Source organism: Hirsutella rhossiliensis (assembly GCF_020360975.1).
Source record: "Hirsutella rhossiliensis strain HR02 chromosome Unknown scaffold00012, whole genome shotgun sequence".
Classification (NCBI taxonomy): Eukaryota; Fungi; Ascomycota; class Sordariomycetes; order Hypocreales; family Ophiocordycipitaceae; genus Hirsutella; species Hirsutella rhossiliensis.
In genome coordinates this window covers 1755511-1775975 of record NW_025408678.1, presented here as the reverse complement: position 1 = coordinate 1775975, position 20465 = coordinate 1755511, and the positions used below count along the sequence as shown (strand labels likewise).

At 57.3% G+C, this 20465-nt stretch overlaps 11 protein-coding genes across 11 annotated transcripts; 4 read left to right on the top strand and 7 right to left on the bottom strand.

The window, feature by feature from the left end:
• Positions 1-51: 51 nt before the first annotated feature.
• Positions 52-1115, bottom strand: HRG_09423 (ahpC/TSA antioxidant enzyme domain-containing protein; the record flags this gene model as incomplete). Its single annotated transcript, XM_044867894.1, has 2 exons — positions 52-699; positions 765-1115. The coding sequence occupies 2 exons, from the start codon at positions 1113-1115 to the stop codon at positions 52-54; spliced, it is 999 nt and encodes a 332-aa protein (XP_044717154.1).
• A 726-nt stretch (positions 1116-1841) lies between these two features.
• On the top strand, positions 1842-2284 carry HRG_09422 (uncharacterized protein; the record flags this gene model as incomplete). Its single annotated transcript, XM_044867893.1, has 2 exons — positions 1842-1985; positions 2054-2284. The coding sequence occupies 2 exons, from the start codon at positions 1842-1844 to the stop codon at positions 2282-2284; spliced, it is 375 nt and encodes a 124-aa protein (XP_044717153.1).
• A 261-nt stretch (positions 2285-2545) lies between these two features.
• HRG_09421 (uncharacterized protein) lies at positions 2546-4443 on the bottom strand (the record flags this gene model as incomplete). Its single annotated transcript, XM_044867892.1, has 5 exons — positions 2546-2565; positions 2742-3939; positions 3997-4094; positions 4152-4293; positions 4399-4443. 5 exons carry the CDS (start codon positions 4441-4443, stop codon positions 2546-2548), a joined length of 1503 nt encoding a protein of 500 aa, XP_044717152.1.
• A 1293-nt stretch (positions 4444-5736) lies between these two features.
• Positions 5737-6892, top strand: HRG_09420 (nmrA-like family domain-containing protein; the record flags this gene model as incomplete). The annotated part of the gene is made up of 4 exons (XM_044867891.1): positions 5737-5994; positions 6058-6211; positions 6268-6597; positions 6648-6892. 4 exons carry the CDS (start codon positions 5737-5739, stop codon positions 6890-6892), a joined length of 987 nt encoding a protein of 328 aa, XP_044717151.1.
• A 446-nt stretch (positions 6893-7338) lies between these two features.
• Positions 7339-7641, bottom strand: HRG_09419 (uncharacterized protein; the record flags this gene model as incomplete). Its single annotated transcript, XM_044867890.1, has 1 exon — positions 7339-7641. The coding sequence occupies one exon, from the start codon at positions 7639-7641 to the stop codon at positions 7339-7341; it is 303 nt and encodes a 100-aa protein (XP_044717150.1).
• A 1839-nt stretch (positions 7642-9480) lies between these two features.
• HRG_09418 (uncharacterized protein) lies at positions 9481-10166 on the top strand (the record flags this gene model as incomplete). The annotated part of the gene is made up of 2 exons (XM_044867889.1): positions 9481-9630; positions 9681-10166. The coding sequence occupies 2 exons, from the start codon at positions 9481-9483 to the stop codon at positions 10164-10166; spliced, it is 636 nt and encodes a 211-aa protein (XP_044717149.1).
• Positions 10167-10678: 512 nt separating this feature from the next.
• HRG_09417 (uncharacterized protein) lies at positions 10679-11872 on the bottom strand (the record flags this gene model as incomplete). The annotated part of the gene is made up of 3 exons (XM_044867888.1): positions 10679-11036; positions 11104-11555; positions 11609-11872. The coding sequence occupies 3 exons, from the start codon at positions 11870-11872 to the stop codon at positions 10679-10681; spliced, it is 1074 nt and encodes a 357-aa protein (XP_044717148.1).
• A 2415-nt stretch (positions 11873-14287) lies between these two features.
• On the top strand, positions 14288-14769 carry HRG_09416 (CFEM domain-containing protein; the record flags this gene model as incomplete). The annotated part of the gene is made up of 2 exons (XM_044867887.1): positions 14288-14519; positions 14591-14769. 2 exons carry the CDS (start codon positions 14288-14290, stop codon positions 14767-14769), a joined length of 411 nt encoding a protein of 136 aa, XP_044717147.1.
• Positions 14770-15040: 271 nt separating this feature from the next.
• On the bottom strand, positions 15041-16161 carry HRG_09415 (thioesterase-like superfamily domain-containing protein; the record flags this gene model as incomplete). Its single annotated transcript, XM_044867886.1, has 3 exons — positions 15041-15406; positions 15461-15868; positions 15952-16161. 3 exons carry the CDS (start codon positions 16159-16161, stop codon positions 15041-15043), a joined length of 984 nt encoding a protein of 327 aa, XP_044717146.1.
• A 608-nt stretch (positions 16162-16769) lies between these two features.
• HRG_09414 (methyltransferase domain-containing protein) lies at positions 16770-17169 on the bottom strand (the record flags this gene model as incomplete). Its single annotated transcript, XM_044867885.1, has 2 exons — positions 16770-17030; positions 17101-17169. The coding sequence occupies 2 exons, from the start codon at positions 17167-17169 to the stop codon at positions 16770-16772; spliced, it is 330 nt and encodes a 109-aa protein (XP_044717145.1).
• A 726-nt stretch (positions 17170-17895) lies between these two features.
• On the bottom strand, positions 17896-19261 carry HRG_09413 (kinase; the record flags this gene model as incomplete). Its single annotated transcript, XM_044867884.1, has 3 exons — positions 17896-18665; positions 18748-19023; positions 19105-19261. 3 exons carry the CDS (start codon positions 19259-19261, stop codon positions 17896-17898), a joined length of 1203 nt encoding a protein of 400 aa, XP_044717144.1.
• Between the last annotated feature and the right edge of the window lie 1204 nt (positions 19262-20465).

Genomic DNA, 20465 nt, shown 5'->3' with positions numbered 1-20465 from the left:
AGCCAGCCCACGCCCACGGCTAGCTCAGGCTGTTTGCCTCGTTGAGCTGGTTCATCTGGGTGGCCAGACTGCCCCCGGAGCCCTGCGCACCTGCCCCGCCTCGGCCCAGCGCTTCTTGTCTTTGTCGCTGATGGATGATGCGGGGATCTGGCTCTGCAGCCCCAGGATCTCCATGACCTCTGGTATCTCGGCGTGGTCGCGCGTCGATTTCATGCGGTGGCACCACGTAACCCGCTTCGGCTCAATGGGCCCGTTGTTCTCGTCGCCTCGTCCGCCGTAGCTGGGGCCCATTGGGTTGGGGATCTCGTCCAAGGGCGTCACGACGGGCGTCACGACATCGACCGGCTCAAAGAGAAACTCGCCCCCGACCTGCCGGTGGTCGCCCGACTTGAGGGCCATGCCGCTGGGGACGGATCGCAGGGCCTGGCCGATGCTCTCGACAACGCCCCGTATCATGGGCCTCCTCATGTACTCGGGCTTGGGGCCCAGGGCCAGCGTCTTGACCATGCCGAGCTCGTTGAACAGGGACGCAGTCGGGTCGGTGTAGACGGGAAAGGGGCACTTTGTCGTCTCGACGTACATGTCTATCAGGGACGGGTTGCCACAGCCGATGACCACTACAAAGGTGCTGATGGGCAGCCGCAGCAGGGCTTCGGGAGTGACTGATGCGGACAGCGACCGCAGGTACTCCTGGCAGTTCTGGTGGCAGATGGCCGTTAGCAATCTATACCAGGTATGTGCACGATGGACAAAAAGACGCATACCCCACAGAAGAAGTGTCGCACAAAGAGGACCAGCACTCGGCGCGCGGCATTGCGACCGCTGTAGAGGCTCTGGAAGGTGTGCGTCCGGCCATCCCGGTCGAGGACGACGTAGTTGTCAATCTTGCTGATGGTTTCGGGGGACGGCAGCTCGTTGGTCGTGGACAGCTCGCCCTCAAAGTCGGCGGGCTTGGACTGGTCCACGGCGGTCGATGGCGCATGCGAGTTTCCGGCCGACGACCCCGGCTTCTTCTCATCGCTCTCTCGACGCGGCGCCGCGGCAGAGGCGTCGTTTGGCCTGTCGGTCTCAGGTGACGTCAACTTTGCCGCGCCGTTTTCCCGTGGGTCCGCCATGGCGATGCGCTGCGCAGGTGCGGTATCGGAAGAGACCTAGGCGCGTGAACTATGCTCGCGTAGGAATATTGAGGGGTGGTTATCGAGGCCCCTGCTGGCCGACGCAGAGTCAGGCCCAGATACTTGCGCCGAGGGGAGACGGGCACAAAGGAGGCCGCCGGTTTGAGGGAATCACCGAAACTGTTGGCCCGAGCTTGTCCTTGCGTCGGCGAAACAAAGCAACGTTCAGCGCGGCCGGCTTTTTGGTGAGCTTCTGAGATGGCAATGCAAGAAAAGTTGTGAAATCGGTGCTACTCTCTGCGCCGTGCGTCCCCGTCCCGACCAGGTGACTGTTATCCCCCTTGCAGCGTGCACCCCCTAGCCGGGCCTCATCCAATGAGTGTCGACTTGCCTCGCAGTACTCCGGAGACAAAGCGTGGCATTCGGCCGTTCCGGACCGTTTGAAACCACGGGCGGCGCTAACGGTCGAGGGTCCAGCTCCCACAGACACTCCAGCAGCCGCTCTGCCTAGCGCGCGCTTGTTCCAGGCCAAATTGAGCCTTGACTGGTAACGTCAATCTGAGGCTTCTCCAGGGTCGAGAAGCAGTGGAGTCATGGTAGATGAAAGTTCGGGCTGTCTTGCTCCGTATGACTAAGCTCCCAACTTCCATCCTGTTGAGGCTGTTGCATCTCCATCCTCCTCGATCCTTCACGGAGCTGGCGACCACTCCCAAGACACCTTTCGCCATGGACGACGAGGCCGGCGGCATCCTCAATATTGAAATATCCGATACCGACGACGGCTGCAAAAAAGCAGACCGCACTGGCCAAACAGAAGCCGAATTCCAAGCCGTAAAGCAGGCTTACCGCGTCAAGGTTGAAAACGGCGAGGTATGTGCAAGCCTCCAAAGACCGGCCAGCAATGTGCTTACGCGCCTGTCCCTTGTCCCCGTTCACAGCTTCACAAAACCATCAACCTGTCTCTCGACCCAGCTGCCAACAAGCAGCGCGTCCAAGAGGTCCTTCACGCCGTTGAGGAGCTTTACTTCTTCAGGCGATACCGAGATGCCCTCAACTTCATCAAGACGCTGCAGAGCGACGGCAGTTATCGGGCTATCGACGGCGATGCTCGTAAGCAGATCCTGATCTACGAGGGTAAATGCCAGCACAAATTGAATTCCCCATCATGACCGTCAACATTCATTTCAGCTCTTCATCTCGTCCTTTGCAAACGTGCTCTTCGTCCACTTGCAGAAAACATGCCTCTTTGCCTCACCACAAATCAGCATGAAATGATCCTGCGCTCTCCCCCGGCAGCTGATCTTTCGCACAAAGAATGGGTTGCCGATCTAAAGTCCGCCCCCAGCAAACCACGATCAATTCCATGCCGTAGATCACGAAGAATGACGTCCCACACCCCCCATTCTGCAAAGGCCAACGTCCCGCAATGCTCAACCTTGGGCCTGGTTCACTGAGCCCAGCGGGAAGATGCGAGGCCTGGGCGCGGGGCTCTCCGTGAAGTACTAGGCATCGTTGCAAAGCTCGCGGCGGCAGGCAGTGCAACCCTTGGTGTCGGTGTCGAGTCTGCGTCATCTTGATGGTCAACTCTCCGCAAATCTCGCAATGAATATTTCCTATCCAGCTTACCAATCTCCATAGGCTCTGCCGAGGAGACGGGCTCTTTGAGACCCCCCGCACAAAGAGCTTCCCAGCCCAACTGCGCAGGGGCGAAAGCCGAGGAAGCCGCGCCCGTCGACTGCGGCGTGCGAGTGTCAGTGGCCTCTGCCGGAGACTTGGTGCTGCTAGAAGTGCCAAATAGCCAGTCTCGGCACTCGGAGAAGTTTGGGAGCTTGGTCGGCGCCGTCGTTTTCGCTACCGATGAGTTTTCGTTGGAGAGTGATCCTGCGCTGCCAAGACGCTTGGTGCGTGGCGTCGTGTTTTTGTTGAAGCTTTTCATCTCATCCAAGGTGTATCGAAGCGGGGTCGGGCTCTTGCCAATCTCAAGTTCTCTGAGAGAAGCCAGAGACGGGCTTCGCAACTGGGCCTGGTCGCCTTTGTCATTTCGTTGGAGCTTCAGCTTGTGTTCCATGCCCTCCAGCATTTGAATGAGATTGAGGTAGTCGCCGCCTAGTCCTTCGGCCTCTTTCTCACCCAGCTCGCGGCCCGCAAACCCCGGGATCAAGCGACGGATGAGACAGTTGAGACGCTCTTCCACGTTTCCTGTGGCCCGTCCGACGACGTGCGTTGTCGACTTTGCGCTACTCGGCTTTTGCACATTGGGGGCGGGGACAGTGGAGGGAGCTGCCAGGCTGGGAGCGATCGAGGTGACGATCAATTGTTCAATCTCGGCCTTGGCCGGCTTCTCTGGGATAGTTGGGGCTTTTGGGGCGGCCTGTTGAGCCACTACCGGGCTCGAGATGCCAGCCATGGCGTTCCTGGCGTTCTGCCTGACGACTGCTAGGCGGAGGCACTCTAGGTATGTCTTGAGGGACTGAGTGGACTTCTCAGCCCCAAGCCTCAGGCGATATTCGATGCTCGCATCATTGGTCATCACGATGCACCATCCATCCTGGATCGTTGGTTCTTTGAGGGTTACGACATTGTGCACCCGCCGGTCATTGCCAGGGAAGACAAGAACCAGGTAGGCGTTGTTGGTACGCATGTCAACTTTCATCTCAAAGTCGACCATTGTGTTACTTGCGCCCTGGAGCCCTTGCACCTGGCAGTCCCCTTTGCAGATTATGTGTTCGAGTGGCGCAGGAGGATCTGGGGCTGCAACTGGCACGGCCTTTAGTAGGGAAGCCACAGGGTTGGTCTTCGGCTTGTTCTCGTCGTTGGGCTTGGCCTGTCGGGAGGAACCGTTACCCGCACTTGGCAGAATCAGACTGCCAAATCGGCCTACAGGAGCTTTGGTGTTGGGGGCTCTCTTTGTGGCCCAGGGCCTCGCGTCGTCAATTGCGAGGCCTTGCATCTGCTCGGACTCCTCGTCGTGGATGGGGACTGTTGTGGTTATCAGCCGACGAAAGGATCACAGACGTAAATGAAAGGAAGACAAACCACTCCACTTTGACCGGAGGGTCTCCTTAAACACGGCGGGAATGTGCTTGGCCTCGTTGTTGCGAGTCGGGGCAAACGTCGGCCCACGCAGCTCCTTGTTGCTTAGCGGCAACTCGTCGAGTCGAGCACGACCAAGGTCGGCCTGGGAGAGATGCAAAGTCAGTCGAGGAGGCACGAGGCGATTGGTGAGGAGCGCTGGGCGGCTCTGGGGCGTGAAGGCCTGAGGGAATCGAGGAGGGAAACGCACCGTGCATGCCCTCTCGAGAGCTTCGAGGTCCATGCCACTTTGCATATTGAGAAGAAATGGCGAGGTTACACACTGGTCGAAGAGGAGTCAGGCTCAGCCCTCGAGTCTGCTGATATGTATTTGGCTTTGGGGGAGGGAATTTGTGTGTTGTGTCGCGGAAACGCGTGTTCAAGAAAGTGCAGGAGCGGCGCGGGTTGATTTCGTCCCGGGCCACGGAACAGCCTGAGGCATCTCTTTGCCTTGGATTCCTGATTTCAAAGGCATCAACTTTTCCCCAAGGCAGCCTGGGCGCGCAATTTCAAACGACCCCCCTGGCGGTGCCTCTGCGCAAACGTGCTTCTCATAACCATCGCGGACGATGCGCACTTGATGATCGACGAGGACTGTCGCACAAAGCTCCAAGGAAACCTGTGCAGAGAGGGAGACGGTTCGTCTTCGCGCACGCCAGTCTATTCCTCTCAGAGTACCTCCTCGGGTAAGTTCTGCACGTCTCGTCTTGGGAGTTTCGCTTCTAATGATCGCCATATCTCCACGACCGACCACCTCTCGAGGGCCGGTTCAGTTGATCTCCTCACGTAAGTCTTCCTCGTCTTTGGATACTGGCTTTTGACACTTATCAGATCTCAACACCGACCGCTTCCGATGGTCAGTTCCTTTTCGCGCGTGTTTATTCACCGCATTCACCATGTCTGCTTCACACGACCAAAGCGCCCCTCGCTCTGGTGCCAAAGTCCGCCGTCCGCACTCCGCCTCGATGCCGAGCTTAAGGGGCGGAGAATAATCCAAGCCCAGCCGTTGTCGGTCGGACATGCTTGACAACTACACGTCTGGTACATGTACGCATGACCGGCCGAGGAGAGAAATGAAATTGCAATCCAACGAGTTTCTGAATATGTGGTTCAAGATTAACCACAAGTTGAGTTTCGAGCCGCCGACGTCAACTCCAACGTCAACTCCAGTCGCCCAGTCGCCACAGAGCCATGCCTGCCACCAATCAAAATGCACCTGCGGCGGCCGCAAGCTCGTACAAGCCCGCGTACTTACCCCTCAGTGATGATGCTGACGGAAGTTATAGGAACCATGTGTTACGATTACGGACTCCGCGTCTTGCGGATGACGAAATGTGTCATACCACGGCTTGGCCCCTGCTCGTTCGGCCAGATGAATAAACGAGCGCATGCATGCTGCATGGGCGGACAGATGGGTTCCACTCTCTCCTCGATTCGAAAGGTATAAATCCGCATTTCCGCTTTCAGTTTTCAGATTTGACAACAGCCAGTTACAATTTGTACCTCGGAAAGCCTCGTCCAAGCTCTCACCTTGCTGCCATTCCCCACCATGTCTCCGAAAAAGCTCGTTACAGTCTACGGTGCCACGGGCGTTCAAGGGGGAAGTGTTGTCGATTCGCTGCTGCAGAACAAGTCGCATGACTTTTCACTGCGCGCCATCACCCGAAATCCAGACTCTGAAAAGGCCAAGAAACTCGCCGCTCGAGGCGTAGAGGTGGTCAAGGCAGATGGATTCCACAAAGACGAGGTTTTGGAGGCTTTCAAGGGCAGCTGGGCCGTCTTTGTGAATACCAACACTTCTGACCCTGTACGTCTCTGCACCAATGGCAGCCTCTCCTCCGCTCTTGGCTGACGGGCTGCGGTTTTACAGGCCCTGCACCGTCCAGGGGGGATAACTGAAAGCGGTCTGGGAAAGCTCGTTGTCGATGCGGCTTTTGAAGCTGGCGTGCAGTACTTTGTCTATAGCGGGCTGGCATCGGCGACCCTGACCACCCACGGCGCTGTGTCCTCTGAAGGCTTCGACGGTAAGCTGCCCGATTCATTGCCGCCTCTAGCTGCAGCACTCGCTCATTCATGACAGAGAAGTACGCTGTGGGAGAGTATGCGAAGATCAGGGGATTCAAGAGCGTCGTCATTGTCAGTGCTGGCTGGTACATGGAAAACAACTTGGTGCGGGAATTCGCGGCCGAGATGGGAGGATTCCCGTTCGACGTCGATGACGAAGGCTATCTCACCTTTCGAGCTCCCCGCTGGGGCGGCACCGACGAGGTTCCCTTTATTTCAATGGAGGACGACTACGGCGATCTTGTACACGGCGTTTTGCTCGCCCCAGAACTTTACAATGGGCGCTTTATCCATGGCATCAGCGACAAAGCCAAGTGCGAGAAGATGGTCTCCGAGTTTCAAAAGAGTCAGTCTCCTACAACTTCGATTCACAGGCACCTTTCTAATCTGCCACAGTCACCGGGAAAAAAGCGCGCTATGTCCCGATTGATTGGAAGTCTATCGACACCAGGGGAGATCCTGATCTGGAAACAGTCAAGGCCATGTTTGGCTTTCTCCAACATTCTGGAGGAAGGTATTTTGGAGAAGTCGACGACATTGGGCCGGCAAGGGAGCTCAAGGCTCGCGCAACGGCAGCGAAAGGATTTCCGGAGGAGCTCATGACGCTCGAGCGATGGATGCACAAACATTATTCTCCTTGAATCGCAACAAGCGAGGATCAGACGAGCTGGGTTGGCATCAAAATATCCATTTTCTTTGTCAACCATCCTCTCCGCAGGGGGCGTCGTGGGCCATCTTGGGCATCAATGGCCCCCAAGCACCAAAGGACCTTCAGACGAGAGTTCATTGACGAGAACGAGTGTTATTCCTTTCGACATACGTATTGGCCTATGCCCTCGATTTGCTCGGTTGGGCTTCAACGCTTAGACTGCGAGTAGAAGCTATCACTGACAACTTTTCCTTGTCGTTACATGCAAAAATGAGAGCTAGTTCTCGCCTTAGAGCCAGAAGTATAAGAAATATGGCGACATGGCACCAAGACCCATCGGCTGTCGAGATTTTAAGACTTGGTGCTTGGGGTGATGCGTTGTCTATGCCGCTATGGCCGCCACCCATCATCGTCGACGTCGCCGCCGCCGCCGTCGTGCTAGTTGCCGCCCTTGGGTTGCTTTTCCTTCTTGTCTTCATCATCATCGTCGTCGTCGTCGTCGTCATCGTCGTCGCCGCCGCCACCGCCACAGACAGATTTACACTTCGCGCAGATGCCAGAAAACGACTTTTTGTGGCAGCAGAGAAGACTGCAGGCAGCAGCTCGCCTGGTAAGGAGCCGCTCACGAACAGCGGTGGTGGCGCCTTGATGATCGTCGACGGCAAGGCATGAATCCATGCTCGGGGCGGCAAGGCCCTTGGTGGCAAGAGCCAGGATGAAGGCAAAGGCTTCGATTTTCATCTTGGGGAAAAGTCAACACCTTCGGATTGAGGTTTAAAGGAAGAGTCAGCTTTGCAATGCTATCGCGGGCAGATGAGTGATGGAGCAGTCGTGTCAAAGTCGGTAGGTCTTGTGGACTCTTATACTCGGAGATCCTCTCACCTTTGCATCCAGTTCTCAAGGCCGGAATCCGCCACATACTTGGTGACGACAAAGCACAAGACATCGTGTTATCCTGTTCCGTATATGTGCCGTTTGCGATTTATATTTCGTATACGCTGTAGGTGCCGCCACAATTCCTTGTTGTGGTTTGATGAGAACTTGGCGCTTTTCGTTACAGGCTTGGTATGATAACCGTGTAACATGGGCCAGGCCATCCATTCTCAGACACTTGCGCGGCCCGGACTTGGGTTAGGCAGCCGACCGACGCCTCATCAGTTGTGCTGGAGAGAGCCGCGAGGGTGTTTATTGTCGCGTTTGGACCCTTTTTGGGTGCCGCAGACGCTTACTGGGAGGGAAGCAGTCATGTCGGCTGCCCGTGACATGATTTGTTCCTCCGAGGCGACAACGGCTTCACCCGCGCCTCTTTGAAGTGGCCATGACTGCCTGGTGGAAAGAAGAGTCAAGAGAGAAGAGCAGCTGCGTCGGTATTGATTATATTTAAAAGGGAGGTTGTACAACTCTGGCAAGTCCACACTCTACACTCTACTGGAACCTGAGACGACATCCACCGCGTTGTTGCACAAGGGCCAAGGCCAGAGGGAGACTGTGGCGCAAAGTCTCCGCGGTATGCGATGGGGGAGTTGATTACTGTAAGAAAGTGTCGCAGCGCATCGTCTGCAGTCATCGCGCCACGATTGATTGATGCGGTTTGTTACGCGGCACGTGCCCCGTCGAATATGGAGCGTGTGTGCCGCAGCCCGGCTGGAGCCGGAGGATCTGATGTTTGATGTTGCGGTGACTTTGTGCCGGACAAACTGCATGGGAGAAGAGCGGGCACTGTGTCTATTTTTAACAAACTTTCCTCATCGCCAACCTAAGGCTCTTCAGCACGGAGAGTCTTCCTCGGCAGGGAGTCTTGTTCGGCGGCGGAGAGGCCGTCTCGGTCCACCTCAGCTGTAGGTGCGCCCCTGTAGGCCCGCATGCCCAGGCACTATGCTCGCCGGGCCCTCGTATCCTGCTCTGCCCGGGTGTCCTGAGCGTCCACACATGTCCACCAACCTGCGTCTCCGCGAGCGAGCGGCGCGTGGCCGTTGAGCGCCCGTTGTCTAAGGGACTGTGCGGCGCAAGACAGCTCGCGCTGTGAACTCCGTGCCAGGTACGGCGTAGATGTACAGTGCGGATAGTCAGTCGGCTGATGCAACCTCGCGGGTGCAGCTCAAGACACTTGCCTGCAGCCGAGATGCTACTAGTCGGCTATCGAGTGCCGTCTCGCTCACAGGCTTGTCTACTGTGCGCTCCCGCTTCCCCTCCCCGTCAGGGCAATCGCCCCATCCCCTCCGTCGTCTCCTTCCGCCCCCTCTCTTTCCTCGCAGCCGTTTCCATCGCCCGACTGTTGTTGCCCTGGCTTGAAACCCCGGCTGTTAGGCTCACCGGTATCGGTACGACTGAAACCTGTTGAGCGCCATATCGTTGAGCTTTGGGGGCCCGATAACCTTATCGACCCTTCCGCCGGTAACGCACAGTCGCCCCACCGCTAGCGCTCCCGCTCCCGCGCCCGGAACCGGCACTGTACAGGAGAGCTCCCGCAAGCCAACAATTGCATCCATTAGCGACTGCTTTTCTTTTATCAAGTCAACGTCCCCATCCCTCGACCTCCGCCTCTCCTCATCCATCGCCTCTCACTCGCCCACCCACGCCATGTCCCGCATCACCGCCCCGGCCTCCAAGCTCTCGCGAGCAATCGGCTCTTCTGCCGCGGCATCGCTGCGCGACTCGTCCGCCCGCGCCACCGGCGCCATCCTCATGCCCAAGTACGCCGAGCTCCTGAGGAGTAGCGACCATCACGATGTAGGTTCCGCCACGCAAGCCCCTCTCGGATCCTGTCTAACGGCGAATAGTCCTCTCGCGGTCTCACCACCGCTCATCGGCCCACGCCCCAGCCATCGCTCGCCAACCGCCCCAAGCCCCTCATGCAGACCTTCCACTCTACCGCTCCCTCAGCCTCCGCCGCCGCCGCCTCCACCAACCTCGACGCCGCCATCTTCCCCTCCATGGCGGACCTGTTTGCCTCGTCAGATGCGGGCTCCAACGCCGGCCCCCGCATGCCCCTCTTGCCGGACAACTACTCGGCCGCCCACGGCCCCACGAGCGGCGACGGCCCCGTCCACCTTCCCTCCATCATCGCCGCCGACCCGGACAATGTCCTCCCTGCCACGCCTCTCTCAGACGTCGAGGGCATCGGGCTCGACGGCGTCGACCTCAAGTTTGCCCACGAGAGTCAGCACAGCCACCAACTGCACAGCCACGAGGGCAACAGCGGCGGCATGATCCGCGATCTGTGGAAGGGCATGGTCGAGGATGTTCTCGGGCCTGCGAAGAAGTAGCGTCAGAGTCGTCCATGCCGGTCCATGTCGCCCAGCATGAGCCATGTTCGTTCGTCATCATGTTTGGTATTTCCTGTCTGTTTTGCATTGTTCTGATCAGGAGAGAAAATTCGGGGAGCCATGTAGCGATAAATCGGACTAGCGCGTGGGAACGGTTACGGGACACCGGCGGAACAGCACCGTATACCGCCCATGTTGGGGAGTTGTATTTTAATTGCAAACTATCTAAGCCATCTATCCGTTCTGCCCTTGCTAGAATGCAAGGACAGTGCAAGAATCAAAGCAGCCAACAGAGATTCGACAAAACTCAGCCGTTGCAGACCTGATGGTGAATCGGCGCGTGTTATTGTGTTCCGAGCCTGCGTGTATGCCTACCTTAGTACACATAGGCTCTGGTGTCACGTCATCTGCGGTATCGTCCTCGTGCGCAAGTATACCTGTCGCTGCGCGTTCGCTGTTCATCCCCGAAAGCCTACAAACATGTCATATCTCTCCTGTCCTCCGCGCGCCCATCATCGCTTCTTCATCGACGGCCTCGGCTTGCACTCATCATTGTTAACCGGATGCAACATGACCTTGATGGGATAGCTCGACGTATTGTGCTGGTAGCCCTTGTTCCAGTCATAACTAATGGCGTAGGCAAAGATGCTCCCAGTCTTGTTAAACGTCGTCGCCGTGATACTTCCGCCAACGTTGGGATATCCCTTGAGGCGATGCTTGGCGTCCTTGTCCCAGAAGTGGAACGTGCCGTCCGATCCGGCGGTGCTGAAGGTGCCGTGTACGGGATGGAAGGAGATGTCGTTGACGGCGTGCACGTTGACCACATTGTTCACGGCAGCGTCGCGGTGACACTTGAAGGAGAAGTTGGAGCTGTATATGTCAGCCACGGGCCTTGTTCCCCAAAAGCCGATTGCTCGACAAAGGATCCGAGATATACCTTGAGTCCTTGTCTTCGACGTATTGAATGGCGCATCGCCCCTCGATACTACCGATGGCAAAGCCCGCCGAGTCGGTGAAGCAGCTCACCACCCTTGTCTGCCACTTCAACGGGCTCTGCAGCGTCTTATAGAACTTTGTGGGATTCTTGAGATCGATGACATTGATGTAGCGGTCCGCGGTGCCGACAACACACAGGTTGTCCCGCACGTCCATGTTGTAGACCCTCTCCTGGCACTGAACCGTCGCGGCCGGGCCTTGTTGCCGGAGGTCCCAGTACTTGACCGTCTTGTCCCAGGAGCCCGAGACGACCATGGGTCCGCTGCCGCTGTCGAAGAAGCGGCATGTCCGCACGGGCAGATCGTGCGTGCCGACGACAATGTCCTGCTGGGAGCTAAGGTCGCAGACCTTGACATTCTTGTCGGCGCCGGCCGAGGCGATCTTGGTGCCGTCCTGCGTGTCGACGAGTCAGCGTCGCCCAAGACGGGATGCCCGTCGCGGCTCACCTTTGAAAAGTCGCAGTCGAGAATGGGCTGGCTGTGTTCGTAGACGTGGCGCCCTTGGCTCTGGCCGTTCTGGGCGATCTCATAGACGCGAATCTTGTTGTCCCAGCTGGCGACGGCGAGAAAGTCGGGCGTGTTGGCGGCGGGCGAAAAGGACAGGGCCGAGATGCTGTCGGTGGGAGGGTCGCTGAGCGCAACGTCCTGCTTAAGGTCGCCGAGGGTGCTCGTTGACGGGGTGGCCGAGGCGCCTCCAAAGAGGCCCGACATGATGGCCGGTGGATGGCCGAAGCTATTCTGGAGAGGAGGTGAAGAGATGCTTGCGGCTCAGGCGCGTGCAGCAGGTCCCCGTCTGCCGGCCGAGTCGAGCCAAAGATTCGCTCGCCCAAAGTCTGCTCGGCGCACGCGACTGTGGTGCTCGACTTGTCGTGCTGTGCTTAAGTTGGCCTGCGAATCCACTGTCGGCGTGGACTTCTTGGAGCACAGCGGCAGCCGCTCAGCCTTTTTCAGAGCCTGGCGGTGATTGGCCCGCACAGAGTGGACCCGCAAGGCGGAAGACCCCTGTAATCGCATGTGCACCACCAGCTAGCGCAATAATCGAGGCCCAATAAAATGCTGAGCTCTGAAATTTTCGTCTCTTTCTTTTCCCTCCTCCTCAACCCCCTCGATCAACAAATCGCCATTCGAAGCTCACACACAGAGACACTTGCACTTGCAGCGTCTCGCACTCTTGTTTGCTTTGGGAGAAAGTCCCCGGACGACTCCGCTCTTCGGACGGAGCATGCGGAAACGCGCCGCCATAAAAGCACTGCGGCTGACCTCTGGTGCCTTGGCCCTCGCGCAGCATCCGCCCTGCCCGCCGCTACATCTGCCTCTCGCGATCCCTCGCCGGACCTGATTGTGCGTCTCCGGCCCCCATGGATGAAGATACGAGTCCGTGCCGGATGGCGTGCGCTCGGGGTCCCCCGGCGGCGGGTGAGCGGTGGCGGATGGCGGGTGGACGCTGCGGTGTTGGCGCGGGCGGTTGCGGGCCCAGTGGATTTCTTGTCGAGATTGATAGGTATGCGATTGCCCGGCGCAAGCTGGGTTACTCGATGGGGCTTATTCTTGAGTCGAGGGGGTTCCAGGATCCGTCGCCGTCCGTGGTGGCGATGCCGCCTTTTAACACTCTTGGGCTTCTCGCGGAGCTTTGCCTTGGGATCTGCCCCGGGACAGGAGACGGACCAAAGTTGTTATGATGATGACCAAATTAGAGTCAAGCACTGAGGCTTTGCCGATGCGGACTTTGTTGTCAAACAACATGTCTCTGAACAACTTTGGACCCGATCCTTGCGTCGGTGTGGCGTCATGGGATTCTCTTGACTCACGTCACATTGCCTTTTGTATTAAATATCGTCACTGTCACGGCATGAGGTTGGACGCAGCCTCTGGCCAAGTGGCTTCCTCTGCCTTGTTCCCATGACGTTGCGCATGTCGTAGTTTGAGGCGGATGGACGCCGATGGTACGTTGTCGACTTTGATCTTCTCAGCCGCGTTGCTCTTGTAACAGCCAACAGCAGCCATCGGACGGGGTGAAGATGGTGCTGAGGTCCCTCACTTGCACCACATCTCGCGGCAAGGCTCGGCGACTTGATGGTCCTTGTGGTGCACGCATTCGATCGAGAAACGGCATGGCATTGGTAACGGCTCGGACGTCTACTATTGTCTCCGATGGCCCGCTTACCTGCTCGGAGCAACGTGAACTCTTCACCTCGTGGCCAACTCGGCCAGTGCCTGCCTGACGATGGCGAGGGCTGCGGCTTTCAGCTCGCCCATGCATCCAGGTTCCTGCAGCACCGCAGCGCTATTATCCCTGTCCTCTCGTCTCCGTTTGATCTGACAACGTACGACACGGTACGACCGTGGCTCGCTTTCGTTCGGCCTGTTGGGCCGTGTGCCTGGCTACTGTCCAACCGTCGCTGCTGCGCATCCCATGGCTCATCCCTACCCCGAGATGCCATCAATATGCGACGCAGAAGCAGAGGCTGAACCAACAATGGACGTTGCTCCCGTGCGGGGGAACCAGGATGAGATGCATCGAGCCGACGCGGAAGCTGGAAGTCGGGACAAGACTCGCGGAGAGTGGCTCGAGTGAGCCTCGAGCTGCGCGCCAGGTCCGTCGTCACAGGGCCGATGCGACGCTGTTCTGGCTCCGGATTCGCCGGGTTGCCAGTCCCCGAGCCCCCGAATCCTTGAGACGCCAACGCCAACCACGCCTCCGTTGTGCATGTGCGTCCCTGCTGTTTGCTGCAGAGCTCTGTCTTGCATGTAAGTACGAGTGTGAGTTGTGTGTGTGTCTGTCCCTGGGATGTTCTGGAACCTGCTCTTCCGTGACGAGAGGTGTTGCTTTGCCTGCTCGACTCAACGGATTCGACGTTGATGGACCCTGGCTGTTACCTGCACGTTAGACGGTTTCTTACGCGCTCCTCTGTGCATCTCTTCTTTTCCCGCTTCTTACTCGCCCATCATCACGGTCGTTTTTTGTTCCTCGATGCATCAGTCTTCGGCGGCTGATCAGAAGGACCCTCGTCACCGAGCACCCATCTTCAGGGAATCTCAGCATCTTCTGCCACCCCCCCTGCTCCGGCTCCTACGAGCTTAACTCTGACATTCCCCTCTTCGCACTCTGCAAGCTCAAGAGGCAGCATGAAACCCACAGCCTGCATCGTCGCCCTCCTCACCCTCGTCGCAGCCGTCGACCTGGCCACCCTCCAGAAGACACTCCCCGCATGCTCCCTCGAGTGTCTCGCCAAGGGCGTCGCAGTCCACGGCTGCGGCCTCACGCAGTTCACCTGCCAGTGCGCCCGGCTGGAGCCTATCATCCGCACCGTGGCCCCGTGCCTGGTCAAGATGGGCTGCAGCCTGGAAAACATGACGGGTAAGCTGCGCCAGAGCATTGCCCGCGGAGGCTGCGCGATCAAGTCCCTCTGACGCTTGTTGTTCGCAAAGAGACGGCCCGGGTCGTCTTGAATCTCTGCCAAGAGGTGGCCCCGGACAGCGTCGGTGCTTCTAAGGCGTCGGCGACCGCCAGGGTGGCCACCTCGGGTGCAACGTCCCCCAGGTTGGAGCTTCATGCGGGTTGCCTGGCCATGGCTGCGGTTGCGGCTGCCGTCCTCATGATGCGATAGCCGCTGTAGATGAGGCGGCTTAGAGTACAAAGTATATGAAAAACAACGGCGTTGGTGCTTCTGGTTACTAAAAAGGAGGGAGAGAGGGCAAGCATACTGTCGTCTCTTGTTTGGCTTGCGCATCTTAGGGGTCTATTTGTCTATACCTGATATAACCGTATAAAGCCCAAATCTAAACAGCACCGTCTCGTCCACTGCACTCATGGACATGCATTCCGGGCTTGCAGCCGCAACACGGCCACCGTTGTGCGCCCCTTCTTACCCAGAGGAATCAGCAGGGCCCGTACTTGCCGAGAGCACCGGTGGCACCCCCGTCGAAGAGACCGTGCATGCCGTCGAGGGCTTGGAACTTGGCGGCCAGCTCCATGCCCTGTCTGCGCTGCCCCTCGACGCGGCGCCAATCCCACTCGCCCTCCTCGGACAGGTCGACGTCGGCGACACTGGCGGCCTCGTCGCCGAGCTGGTTGGTTCCGCTGGTCCAGCCGCCGGGGCGATCCGGAAGCAGTCCCGACTCGGACAAGACAACAGCAGGGTGCACGGTGAGGCGACCGAGCTTGAAGACGTACTTGCTCAAGGCCGTCGCGTAGATCTTGCTCTCCCAGCTAGGCGCGGCGCCGTTGGCCGCCGTCTTCTTGACCTTGCCAGACGGCTGATCCAGCCACTCGGTCGGTCTTGCGGTCCCCTTGGGCACGAAGTGAGTGACAATGTACATCCACTTGCGGTCCCAGCAGAGCAGGCGGCTCCACAGCTCGTAACCCCGGTAGATTCCAATCTCACGCCTGAAGCTGCAGTGCACGGCGCCCAGCATGATGCCCATGGAGCCGCGGACGGGCTTGTCGGTGGCGGGGTCGAGGATGAGCTTCGTCTCCGGGTTGTGCGCCAGCTTGCGGAGGCCCGGGCGGCAGAGGAAGCTGACGAGGTGGCTCCGCGAGACGTCGAGGTCGGTAAAGTAGGTCGAGTTGGACTTGTGCAGATTGTAGTCCATCTCGAGCAGGGGCGCGTGCGTCTCGGAGATGAGGGGCTTGAAGAGGGCCCGGGGCGTGAGCTGTGGCGACTTGCGCAGGACGTTGTGGTAGATGATGGCGTAGAAGACACGGTACTGGCGACGGGAGAAGCTGTCAGCAACAGTCCTTCCTTGTCTGTACAGCGATTGATTCACTCCAGTCCATCGTGGGGGCTTACAGTCCATGCGAACGGAAGGTTCTTCCAGTTCAAGGCGGCAAAGAGCAGCAGCAAAACGCGCGAGGTGCGGCCCGGGCCGGTGAGAAAGGACCGGACGAGAACAGGCCAGTTGACGCGCCACGCGGCGTATCCCGCCGAACCGAGAGCCAGGGGCGTGAAGAGACGCACGGCCAAGGTCACGCCGCCGACCTTGCTCGACGCCGAAGCCATGGGCGGGCCGCGTATTCACTCGTCAGAGGGCCTTGCCGCGGCTTTTCGGCTTTGTCTCGTCCGCCCTTCTCGTCACGACGGCCCGGATCGACAGAAACAGCAGCGCGGCAATGGCGACGGCCCAGAGCGATGCGGCGCGTAGGTGGCAGAGGAGGGGTTGGACGGAGCACTGGCGAAGCATGAAGCCGAGAGGGACGCTTGCGTGCTGCTGCGGCGGCGGGTTGTGCTCACGTCTTCAATTTCACGCAAAATGATGTCGGCATTGTTGCTCCGAAGTCCGTCTCCGTCCGCTGTAGGCGCCGGCTGAAGTAAGCGGAGCGGAGAATTGGAGCGTCTCCGGCCCCGCTCGTCCAGTCCGAAAGCTCCGACTCCGAAATCCGTCCGTACGGCTCACGGTAAACAGCGATGCTGTGCCTGAAGCCGAATGTTCACCAGCTGCGCGAATCGAGCAAGTCCAGCAGGATTACGACGCTCGGCAGACGGCACGCGAGTCCTGCAGGGACGTCGCACTCGGTGCAACAGATGCCGGCAGTGGCCGCTCAAGAGCAGTCTGTCGTCAGTGGCAGGGGTGCTCACTGCTTTGCAAAGCCCAAGTATCGAGTTCAAGGCTAGAAAAATACGCAAGTGGTCGAGGAAGAGAGGTCGATGCGGGCGAGGTGGCCGTGCGAGTGCAGGCGGCGCAGGGAGTCTGCGCTGGGGCCGACGACGACGTGGACGACGGCGGCGAGCCCGGCCAGGTCGACGAGAGAGCTGGCCACGGCGGCGAACTCGGGGTTGCGCTCGAGGGAGATGTAGCGCCGCCCGCCGGCCTTTTGGAGGGCGGCGCCGAAGAGGATGGCCGAGTATCCGACGTAGCCGCCCAGCTCGAGCTGTTGGGGGGGGCCGTCGTCAGCGAACCGCGTCCTTGCAATCGACGGCAAGAATCATCACTCATCACACCATGACCTGGGGCTTCGTCTCGCCAATGAGGCCCGTGACAATGGCGCCCTTGTGCTCCCCGACATTCATCAGGTAGCTTAAACGTTCAGCTCCCGGTCTGCTCCACATGTGTCTCCGTCCATCAGCCTGCTAGCGGTTGCACCGACCTAGGACTTGTAAAAAAGAGGGGTAGGTATACAGACGTGATTTCAAAGGGGATTGCTGTCTAAAAGGAAAGGCAAAGCAAACATCAAGGCAAGTAAGAAAACACTTTCAGTCGCTTGATCTTAGCAGCTCGCCTATCCTGTTATTATTTATCGCCTTACCTATTGTTATTCTACATTGCGATCATGGCAGCTGCCCAAGGTGGTAGCAGTTTTGTTCAATATTTCCTCCATGTCGGCAATACACTCCCCCTGAACGGACCCTGACCTTCACAAAACCACGACAATGGATGGCAGACATGTTGAAGACACCAACGGTTGGCACGGCACTTTTTTGCCATTAAAACAAAAGGATCGAATCGCACGTGAATTCCACGTCGCATCTCATGGATATACTGAAGGAAAAGACGATTTTGTTCTTAAATTAGCAACGCATGCTCCAGAGAAGGAGGACATAAGTCTTCGAGGCGGAAGGAAATCGAATAAGGTTGTTTGGCCCGCTGAGCGTCAGCTCGAAGAATACACAGACAGTCCAGTTGCCTATTCGCACCTGCCCAGCAAGGATTAAAGGCAGAAGGGTATATAGCTCAAACGCGCCAACTTCTACGATCCAGGCTGCAGGTACATATAGGTACAAAAATCAAATGGACATCTATTGACATCCTAAACTGCGCTTGAAATCTGGTTGAGCCCATTTAACCATCCACTCCGACTCCAGGACCTCTTCAGCCGTTGGTCTTTTCTCTGGCTCAAAGGCCAGCATTCGGCGCACAAGATCCAAAATGGCACTTGTTTCTTCTTGGTCGAAGATGCCTGCCTGAAACTTTCGCCGATATTTCTGCACCCCGTCCTCAAAAGCCTCGGCAAGGGGTGGCCAGGGATACGTGCCCTGCTTTGGGTGCCCATTCTCGTCAAAAAAGGTATATTTTGCCTCCCAACCCTCCCACCAAGCTGCCGGCATGGGTCCTAGCACATTGATTTGCTGTGATGTCACTTCGTCGGGGGTCGCAAACTCGCTGCTGAAGATGGCCTTCATACCGATGATCTCCCATATTGCGGTAGCTAAGCTCCAGATATCTGCCGAGTAGGAGAGAAGGGAAGCTGGCTCAAATCGGCTTTCTGGCGGTCGCATTGCGAGCGGCGTGTGACAATCCCGAGCGTGTCGTGCCTCGGACTTTAGGGCGAATAATTCTCCAAAATCACTCAGAAGCACACGCGTGTCGGACAGAGTGAACTCTTCCGCGTCTTTTCCAAGATATAGGGGCACCACGGCCGTGGGCGGGACGTTGGGAGGCAGTGAACTTCCGTCAATCGGTGTGACGGGGACCGTCTCGGGCTCGCCATATTCATCATACAGCTGTTGAACCGACAGCTCGTGAAAAGCTCTTGGGAGCCCGACTAGAACATTTCGAAGATGAATGTCTGAAAGATGAAGCCATCAGGGTTAGCTAGCACAATAAACAGCGAGACGCACCAACCGCATCAAGTCATGACAATGACAAACCTCCATGCACGTAGCCTTGTGAATGTGTATATGCAACTGCCTGCGTGAGGCCAAAGCATAACGCCCGGGCAACTTCAAGTGGAAATAGGCGACTGTAGGATACCTCGCTGAGATTGCATCGGGCGGGCGCCATTGTGTAGCATGGATGGGTTCCGTTTGGGCCGTGCAACTCGAATTCGTCCAAGGGCGTCGGAATTAAAGAGCGTCCTGGGTGAATGGAAGAGGATGGTGAAAGGGGCAGCGACAGAGCTTTGAGTGCCTTGATCTCTTGATGAACTGAGTTGGCAATTCCGACCTTGACAGCGACGTAGCGCTGCAGGTGAGCATCATGGGCAAGCCAGACGGTTGAATAGCCACCGAAACCCAACTTGTCCACAATGCGATAGCGCTTGTGCAGCACGTCGCCAATTGCGATGGGATGGTAGCCCCCAGGCCTGTACTTTTCGATGGCCTCGACGCCATCGATAAAGTTACATCTCAAGGGAGGGTCACTTGCGCCTGGACCCCGCGACATTGCTGTTGAAGAGAATAGGGTCAAGTTGGGTGGCGTCGGCGAATTGAACCAGAGACGCTGATGATGGTCTATATGTTTTGGGCGGAAAAGCAAAACAGATGGCCTGCAGAATCTAGATGGTAGCCGGTGAGTAAGGCGATGCATTGCCGCGTAATAGCAGCACTCGGTTAATTATCATGAAGATGGGCGGTTGTCGAAGGTTTCAAGGTGGTGGTATCAGCGGGACCCGGAGGAAAATGCGCAGCCGGCTCCCCCGCTCCGGCCAATTGCGCGACCCTGCGTGAGCCGGGTGAGCCTTGTTTAGTGAGCCTTGTTTGGTGAGCCGGGCATCTCTAATCTCCGCAGCGTGGAAAATGGCTGTGGAATCCGTGCCCAAGCTACTGATTGACGCAGAAAACTTCGGGAAGCTGTCTTTAGATCGGCTTCAATCAGCATTCTCGAGGCTTCGCAGCCCTAGTAGATCTAGTATTAGACATTCGGCTCTATACGGGTTAGAGATAGTATTAGGCAATTAATAAGAATTATCTAAAGAATAAGAAGCTAGTAGATAAACGCACGGAATTATATAGCTCTTTTAAATATAAATAAAAGGTTTATTATATAATTATATATAAGGGTATTTACCCTTAGTATAGGTCTAGGCATTAATAGTAAGAGCTAGGCTATAAAATATTATTATGTCTTCTCGGCTAACTTTTCGAAACTAAGCCTAAAACACGAAAAAAGCATACGCCTAGAACCGCCACGAATAGCGTATTACGCCCCCCTAAGTGCAGCCTCGTACAGCTACTAGCGGGTGCGCAATATACTACTAAAGATTGCGAATTAGGCGAGGTTCTCCCTTATACGGGTAGAAAACTCTTCCTTACCCTCGCTAACTAAGGGTATATGCCCCCCGCTAATAGGACCTAGCCCGGACCCGACTTAGGACCCTAGCCTAGACCTAAGGAGGGCCCCTTTAACTTTAACCCCTAACCTAAGGGTCGAAATAGGTACCCTAGAGGCTAAGGCCCGCTTAAAAGAAGCTCTAGAAGGCTAACGCCCTTTAAGGACCCTAGAAGAAAGGCCTAGGACCTAAGACTAAGACCTAAAGGATATTAAGATAGAAGATAATACTTAGCCTATACTAAAGACTAGCCTCTTTAGGCCTAGCCTAGCCCTACCTTAGGCTAGCTACTTTTAGCTTAACTAGCCCTTAAAGTAA